A 9,551-nucleotide genomic window follows, 5' to 3' on the forward strand; every position below is an offset into this window, starting at 1 on the left:
AACGTACGATTTACCAAACAATAAAAGTGAGTATTTACGGTCAAAAATCGTTTCATCTCTCTCACTTTCAATATAACAAACACATCCCTAGTTAATCCCAAGTTAAGCTCTTTATTTGATTTCAAAGAAGAATTTTTTTCAAATTAGATGACATTCGTTGGTCTACAAACAAAAAAAAAAAAAAAGGGGTTACAAAGTAATTAGATTAAAAATCCAAAACTTTGATAAATTAATATACTAATTGTCACCACAAACCTACGCCCCAACTTTCCAAGAGGTCATCCATCCTAGCACTACTTCCGTCCTAACACGCTTAACTCTCTTAATCTTTTGAGTTTTGCCACCGTCCAAAATATTTATGCTGTGTTAAGAGTTCTAACTCTATTATATCTTATCTATAGAACTATTTGGGGTCTCATAATCTCCCCCTTTTAAACCCTGACATTCTCATCAGGCTCAGACTCATAAGTATCATGTGATGTGAGACTCGTCTCGCTATTCTTATCATTTCGATTCCGGCTCAGCCGAAACTCGCCTCACACTTCCGGCTGATAACTGGCTCTGATACCAACTGTGACGCCCCAACTTCCCAAGGGGTCACCTATTTTAGGACTACTCACGTCCTATCATGCTTAACTCTTTTAACCTCTTGGGTTTTGTCACCACCCAAAATGTTTAAGCCGGGTTAATAGTTCTAGTTCTATTATATCTTATATATAGGACTATTTGGGGTCTCACATGTCACGAATACTTCTATAAGCCTCGTGCGTCCATGTCGAACACGTGTCTGATGTGGACACTCCTCGGACGCCCGTTTAATGCCAATTCATAACACATAAAACTAAAAGAATATATACCTATTTTTATTTTACTTTTTCTATGCATATGTAATGTACGATAATAAATATCTTAATTTTTTAATGAATGCATATAATTTTTTTTGACAATATAAATCGATTATGTATGGTAGAGAATTTCTTTTCTTAAAATATATGAACTATGAATGAAAATTTTACTAACTTTTATTCGTATGAGAAATATAACAATATTTTACCAAAATTAATATTTTATATATAATAAAAATATATTATTATATTAATACTATTATATTTTCTTAGCGGTTTTCATGCTGTGTTCATATCCTATTTTTTAAAAAATTGTCAAGTCGCGGTGTCCGAATCGTGTCGTGTTCCGTGTCCCGTGTCAGTGTCCGTGACGCCTAGTAAAAAACATTCAAAATAAAACAGCCCAAAAATAAAGTTCAATATATGAAGTGTTATAATTAGTTAATTACCTGCAAAATTGGATTATGAAATCTATTAAGTTAATTAGGGCTGTTAATTCCAAATTAACCAATCAATATAAAAGTTTCTATCCATAATCATCCTCTCAGATTTTATCATTAATTAAGTATAAATCCTGGAACAATTAGAAGACACTTTAAAATTTTAAACAATTAGAAAACACTTTAAAATTTTAATCTTTTAGAAAACAGTTTAAAAAGTTCGAACTCACACCTCCTAATTTGATTGGCATATTAAGTAATCAATTATTCAAAAACTTAAAACCACAAAAAGGGAAACAAAACCCATATATATTTCATAATATTTTAAAACGTAATAATTAAATTTGGCATATATCAACATAGAAATTATTGATGTACAAGATTGTATATATGACCGACTGTCCCTAAAGCAAGTGGCAAAGGGCTTGGTGGTTGGTACTCGAGACTTAAGTTCAAATCCTAGTTGATTTACATTTCCAGCTAAAATTATTTTTAAATGAAATAAACGAAATTGGTAGCATGCTACCCATCTCTATAAAAGAAAAAAAAAAAAAAAAAAAAAACATCATGTTTTATATGGACACATGGCATCACATGACCACAACCATCATTACACTCCCACACACAACCCTAAAAGATAAAAAAAATAAAAGAAAAAAAAAATTTATGCCTTTGAAAGAAAAAAGTTTATGGTTTGCATCTACTTTTTCGTTTTATTGGTTGAGCAAAAATATAAAATAATTTATCTGAATTATGAACTATTTTAATTTGACAGTTTAACTTTTCAAAATTTTAAATTTACTATTTAATTTTTTAATTTGCTTGATTTGAGTTAATCACCGGCACCAGCACTTTGACTTCAAATTTTAATTAATTAATATACTTTATATAATATTTATAACTCTAAATTTAATAACGGGTAATTTACTTAAATTTTGAAGTCAAAATATAGTTGACCGACTCGAATCAAATAAATTAAAAAATTAGATAATAAAATTAAAAAATTTTGAAAGATTGAGCAGCTGATTCGAAATGATTTATAATTCAGATAAGTTCCACACATCTCTACAAGAAAAAAAAAAATAAAAAACAACAACGAAGAGAGGGCGGAGTCGTAAAGTTAATAGTCACCGATGCCGGCCGCCGGCTGCACGTTCAAATCGAACACTTTTTCGATCTTATTCTCCTCCTCTGCTGCCGCTGCCACCACCACCGACGCTGCAGCTGCTGTGGTCTTGTTTTTGCCGTCGTCGGCGTTACAGCCGGCATGATACTGGAAGTCCTCCCACGCGAACTGTGGCTGCCAGATCTCCTCCTCCGTCCTCCTCGCCTTCCCGCCGAGCCGCCGCGCCTCGCGGACCCTCCGCACGATCGCGTAGAACTCCTCCACCTCCGCCTCCGTCACCGCCCGCTGCGCGCGGCCGCCACCGCCGCCGCTGCTATCGCCTTCCTCGTTGTCATCATCTCTGGCGTCTCCTCCCTCCGGCCTCCTCTTCCGCGGCAGCGGCGCCGCTGTCTCGCCCTCCTCGATTTCCGTGACGTGCCGGCGGGGGCGCTTGTTTTTGCTTTCCATGAAGGATCGGTTCGTCCGTCTGGAAACGTGAAGGAATTAATGTGGGCGAAGCGCGTGGGCTGTCTGCCCTACCGCACTCCCTTGGACAGAAATATGAGGAAAAGTCGAGGCGGTTGCTGATTGACGGATGCACAGCGCGACTGATGACGTCAGCAGCGTGACGCCAGCGACCGCTTTAATGATGCGCCCAATGAAGACTTTGGTTGTTGGCCCCGGGTCAAGATGTATCCCGCTTTTTATAATTATTATCATTATAATTATTAGGTCTTTTTGTATAAAAAATTCACTTATTTTGGATTTTTAAAAAATCGGGTCATCTTTTTTATTTTTGCAGATTCGGTCCGCTTTTTCAGCAAACTGACCAAAATATCCTTATTACTTTTTCTCTTTCCTCTTTCTCTCTCCTCTTCGTTTCTGTCGTTCTTTTTTTTTTTTTTCTCGCCGAAAAAAAAAGGCGGACCGTCGCCTTCTTCTTCACCGTCGCCTCCCTCCTCACCATCCTTCTTCACCGTCGCCCCCCTCCTCACCCTCCTCCTCACCCTCCTCTCCACCGCTCGCGGACCGTCGCCTTCTTATTGTTGCACTGTTTCTTCTCTTTAAAGAGGAGAAACAGTGCAACAAGAGGAGAAACAGTATAAATATTTCTTAAATAGGTGCAGTTTAAGATAAAAAATAGTGTAATAAGAGGAGAAATGATGCAACAAGAGGAGAAACTGTGCAACAAGAGGAGAAACAGTGCAACTTTCATTTAAAGAGTGTAATTTTTATCTTAGTGGGTGCAGTTTATATCTGAAAGAGTGCAATAAGAAGAGAAACAGTATAAATATCTTTCAAAGAGTGTAATTTTTATTTAAAAAGTGTAATTTTTATTTTAAAGCTGCAGTTTACATCTTAAGTAGTGCAACTTGTAATTTTTTTGTAGTTAACGATACAATTTCATCTTCATCCTTTTTTTTATATAATTCTTTATCTTTATTTTTTTTCTGTTTTTTTTTTGTCACCCTCTCTGTCAATAGCCACGGTGTCGGTGACGACGCCGCTAAAGACCCCCCACTCCGAGGCTGCAGCGCCGCAGTGATCTCCACGGTGTCGGCGTCAGTGTCGGCGAAGATGCATCGTCGTCGGAGGAAGCAGAGAAGGAGGGAGAAGGAGAGACGGGAAGGGCAGGGAAGAGCGAGAGAGGCGCCGTCGTCAGAAACTGTGGAGAAGAGTCAAAGAAGAAAAGAAAAGAAAAATGCAAAAAAAAAAAAGTCACAGCCCGGCCTTAGGGGGATCGGAGGCGAGGAAGGTGGGGGGCCGGCGGCGACGCCGCTTTGTCTTCGCCACTCTCTGGGAAGAGAAAGAAAAAAAAGAACGAGAGAAAAAAGAGAAAAGAAAAAGGTATAAGGGCACCTCCGCTCCGTCTTCGCCGCTCTCTGGGAAGAAAAAGAAAAAAAGATCGAGAGAAAAAAAGAGGAGAGAGAAAGAGGAAAGAGAAAAAGGTATAAGGGTATTTTGGTCAGTTTGCTGAAAAAGCAAACCGAATCTGCAAAAGCCAAAAAGATGGCCCGATTTTGCAAAAGCCCAAAATAAGTGGATTTTTTATGCAAATTGGCCTAATTATTATATTATTATGTTACACTAATATTATATTATAGGCTAAATTATATAAAAAAAAAACCCGGACCTTAGCCCTGCTCTAAATTACCTTTATATTTTGGGTTAGGGCTACTATACTCTTATTATAAGTATATGTCTCTTTATACTAATAAGTTTTCAACCGTTGGATGAAAGGATGTGCGGTTAGGATGATACTGGTCCCCGATTAAGATAATAGTGATTCTCTAGGACTGAGTGGATGGTTGGTTGAATAGTATGATCTAACGAAAGAAAATGATCAAAGGGTTAGATCTAATGGACGAAAACTTATAAGTATAAAGAGGTCTATAATAAAAAGAGTATAGTAGTTAGCTGGACTCTTTTATATTTTGTCACCATCTAAAATAGATAAAAAAATTTAGAAAACTGGCAAATTAAACTATAAAACTTTATAAAACGAGTGGGTATAACATATTATTTCACATCTCAATATATATCTAAATTGAAACTAAAAAAATATGTAAATAATTTGGATAAAGAAGATTTTTTTTTTTCTATTTTGCTAATACTATAAAAATTGATAGTCTATCGACCAATTTATTTAATTTGTATGATTCTATTGCATTAGTGATGTAACTTTGCGATCAGCTAATCTATTTTTATAAAAATTCACGGGGTGAATTCAATAATTATCCTAAATAGTAGTCCTATTTGAGAAAATGACAAAGTATATTGTACGGTTCGATCGGTTTATATATCCATTTCATATACAAGCTTTAATCTCAGTACTAATAAAATGATTAAGTTGTATCAATCCAATTACTATTAATTCAATGATGTAAAATTTGTTTGCTATATTTGATTCCCAATATATAGTCAAATCAATCAAACTAAATGAGCTGAGCTGTTACAATTCGATTCGACTATTTAGCTTAAACAAAGTAAAAAGGGTACCAGAATCAGATCACCATGGACCATTTAGTGATTTGTTCTCAACCTTTTTTTATTGCCACTTTAAAATGGCCAAATTAGTCACATATTTCTTATAATTCAAAAATTGGAGTAATACTTTTGGTAATATATCAAGCCTTTTTCTTTCATTTTTTTTAAATCCAATAATACAAAATTTACAGCAATAGTAGTGACTAAAACCTCCCCCTCTCTCACTCTCTCTCTCTCTCTCTCTCTCTCTCTTGGATCCCAAGTGAAATAATTCATGAAAAATTATTGGCTTTCAAAGTGTGTGTGGGAAATGATTAGCTCAACAGGACTATGATATTAGGCATTGTTATACAAATTAATTATTGGGTGGTCCATGGCTAATGTGGTGGACCATGGTCCAAGCAATTATTTTTCTCATACTTGGGAAAAACATCTTTATATATATTTTAGAGTTGATGCTGTTGGTTTGGATTGTTTACATAGCCAACTTGTAAAATGGTACAACCTAATTAATTACATAGGATTACGTAATTAGGGCGTAAAATTTACACTCTGTTCTGGTAGTACGTAGCACTGCTCTTTTATAATACGCTAAATTGCATGTTGGGTCGCCAAACTATACATGAAGTGTGTGACCCTTTGGTTCTCAAATTTTAATTTATTATAATTTTTTATTTAAGCTTTATAAATTATTACAAGCAAATCATACAGTATAATTTAGTTAGCTAAATATTGGCACATCGCTAATGTAAAAGAAATGTGAAATCTTAATTACTGTCTCTCAACACAATCACAACCTCAATTTGTTAGAACTTCTGGCTGTAAATTATTGCAATCAAGTCCCGCAACCAAATTTATTTGACTAAATATTGATGTATCGCTAACATAAAAGTAATCCGACGACACATTAATATTTAATCAACTAAATTGGATTGTGAGACTTTATTACAATAATTCAGAAAGTTCGAACTAAAAATTGTAATAAATTAAAGTTAAAGGAGCGAAGTGTCATTGAAGATCACGCAAATGCATAATTTTACCTTTATAAGATATTCTTATCGCTTTACAGTTGTTCTTCTGCAGAATAGAAAGATCATCTTTAGGTCGGTTTCATACTGATACTACTGCAGTGCGCATCTAATTACATACGGAGCCAACTTTATTGTCTCGATTACTGCATCAAAATCTAACTGCTTCAGTTTAAACTACGAACCACATCTTAGATCCAAATGGATCTATTTGAGAAAGTAATTTTAATCGCAATCCTATATACAATAGAATCAAAACAATTTATTTACCATTCCAGCACTATTTACAAATCAACCAAACAAAGAGTTTTCAACTATAGCTTTTACAAGTACAGCTATAGCTATTTTTAATTACATTATAGGCTAAATTATATTAAACCCTCCTGTCAAAATTTGATCTTTCACTTTTTCTCATGTCATTTAAAAACCTACACTCTGCTCCCTTGTAAAATAAAAAATATTCGTGGGAGATACGGTGTGAACTGTGATGACAAAATAACCATTTTGCCCCTCATCATTTTCGTCTCCTCCCTCATCTTGCTCATACGCCGTCTCGATCCGCTGCGGTTCGCATCTCGATCAGCCATGGTTCCTTCCCATTTTCTTCTCCAGCTGCTTCTCTTCTCCTCCTGCACCCTCGTCGCTCTCTATTTTTTGCGACAGTAGAGAGGAAATCGAGATGGACGTGGATGGAGAGGTGGGTAAGGACAATGAGGGCGAAGGCGAGGCGGAGGAGGAGGGCGAAGGGGTGTTTGTGGGCGCGGACGGAGATGTGGGTGAGGCTGCGAGGCGGAGGAGGGCGAAGCAACAGTAAAAAGGGCGGAGGGTTTTTTTGGCATAAACAAATATTTTATAACGGAACTCTAACAGATCATTAATGATAGGTAATGAAGTAAATATTTTTTATTTTATAAGGAGGCAAAATATAAATTTTTAAATGACAGAAAAAAAAAAAAAGTTATATTTTAACAGAAAAATTTTATGTAATTTAGCCTATATTATATTTACAAATACATACAACCACACAACACATTATGAAAGAAATGAGTCGAACCAATTATGTCCACGTTGAGTTGTAGAGGATAACTATTTTCTTTCTTTTTTTAATTTTTTTTTGTAAAATAAAAAAATAAAATAAAAAAAAGGTCTGTACAATCACTAATTTTTCTATGATGGTGCAGCTCCACCAAATCCATTATTAATTACACAAGGCAAGTTTCAGACTGCTGACGTACGTCACATACTGACCTAATCCTGACGAGGTGTCGATGGAGGAAAATTCATTGAAACTGTTGTATTGAATCCAGGGGTGGCAATCCAGCTCGCTGTTCGCGAGCCAGCTTGTGCTCAGCTCGAAATAAGCTTGAGATCGATTCGCTCGTTTAGTAAATAAGCCGAACACAAGCCGAATTTTTCGGCTCGTTTAGTAAACAAGCCGAACACGAGTTGGAGTTAGCTCGCTCGTGTTCGGCTCGATAACAGCTCGAATACATATATTTTATATTTATATAATTTATTTAATTTATATTTATATATATAAATAAATAATTATATATATAATACATATTTTTATTATTTAATTTTTAGTAAAATAAANGGATCTATTTGAGAAAGTAATTTTAATCGCAATCCTATATACAATAGAATCAAAACAATTTATTTACCATTCCAGCACTATTTACAAATCAACCAAACAAAGAGTTTTCAACTATAGCTTTTACAAGTACAGCTATAGCTATTTTTAATTACATTATAGGCTAAATTATATTAAACCCTCATGTCAAAATTCGATCTTTCATTTTTTCTCATGTCATTTAAAACCTACACCTTGCTTCCTTGTAAAATAAAAAATATTCATGGGAGATACGGTATGAACTGTGATGACAAAATAACTATTTTGCCTCTCACCATTTTCGTCTCCTCCCTCATCTTGCTCATACGCCGTCTCGATCGGCTGCGGTTCGCATCTCGATCAACCATGGTTCCTTCCCATTTTCTTCTTCAGCTGCTTCCCTTCTCCTCCTACACCCTCGTCGCCCCTCCATATTTGCGACAGTAGCAAGGAAATCGAGATGGACGTGAATGGAGAGATGGGTAAGGACATGCAATGAGGGCGAAGGCGAGGCGGAGGAGGAGGGCGAAGGGGTATTTGTGGGCGCGGACGAAGATGTGGGCGAGGCTGCTAGGCGGAGGAGGGCGAAGCAACAGTAGAAAGGGCGGAGGGTTTTTTTGGCATAAACAAATATTTTATAATGGAACTCTAACATATCACTAATGATAGGTAATGAAGTGAATATTTTTTATTTTATAAAGAGGCAAAATATAAATTTTTAAATGACAGAAAAAAAAAAAATTATATTTTAACAGAAAAATTTTGTATAATTTAGCCTACATTATATTTAGAAATACATACAACCACACAACACATTACGAAAGAAATGAGTCGTACCAATTATGTCCACGTTGAGTTGTAGAGGATAACTATTTTCTTTCTTTTTTTAATTTTTTTTTTGTAAAATAAAAAAATAAAATAAAAAAAAGGTCTGTACGATCACTACTTTTTCTATAATGGTGCAGCTCCACCAAATCCACTATTAATTACACAAGGCAAGTTTTAGACTGCTGACGTCACATACTGACCTAACACTGACGAGGTGTCAATGGAGGAAAATTCATTGAAACTGTTGTATTGAATCCAGGGGTGGCAACCAAGCTCGCTGTTCGCGAGTCAGCTTGTGCTCAGCTCAAAATAAGCTTGAGATCGATTCGCTCGTTTAGTAAACGAGCCGAACACGAGCCGAATTTTTCGGCTCGTTTAGTAAACAAGCCGAACACGAGTTGGAGTTAGCTCGCTCGTGTTCGGCTCGATAACAGCTCGAATACATATATTTTATATTTAAAATATTACTATTTAAATTATCGATACTTTTTAAAATTATTACTACATATGAGGCCGTTAGGTATATAATTAATGACAGTTTAAGAGCATCGCTATAATCTAAAAATAATACTGTTAATTTACCAACACTTAAACAGAGGAGGATGAGAGTGAGGGGCACTTCGTCTAGAATTTCAGAGGATTGAGTCAGAAGAGATGGGGAGATGGTGATTGATTTTTTTCCTTTTTTTTTTCTTTTCTGTTTGT

General features: G+C 35.6%; 1 protein-coding gene across 1 annotated transcript; it reads right to left on the bottom strand.

Annotated features, from left to right (window-relative positions):
• On the bottom strand, positions 2,309 to 3,031 carry LOC109710637 (protein NEGATIVE REGULATOR OF RESISTANCE-like). Its single transcript, XM_020233360.1, has one exon. The coding sequence runs from the start codon at positions 2,856 to 2,858 to the stop codon at positions 2,406 to 2,408; it is 453 nt and encodes a 150-aa protein (XP_020088949.1). The 5' UTR covers positions 2,859 to 3,031; the 3' UTR covers positions 2,309 to 2,405.

Source organism: Ananas comosus, linkage group 5 (assembly GCF_001540865.1).
Source record: "Ananas comosus cultivar F153 linkage group 5, ASM154086v1, whole genome shotgun sequence".
In the NCBI taxonomy this organism is placed as follows: domain Eukaryota; kingdom Viridiplantae; phylum Streptophyta; class Magnoliopsida; order Poales; family Bromeliaceae; genus Ananas; species Ananas comosus.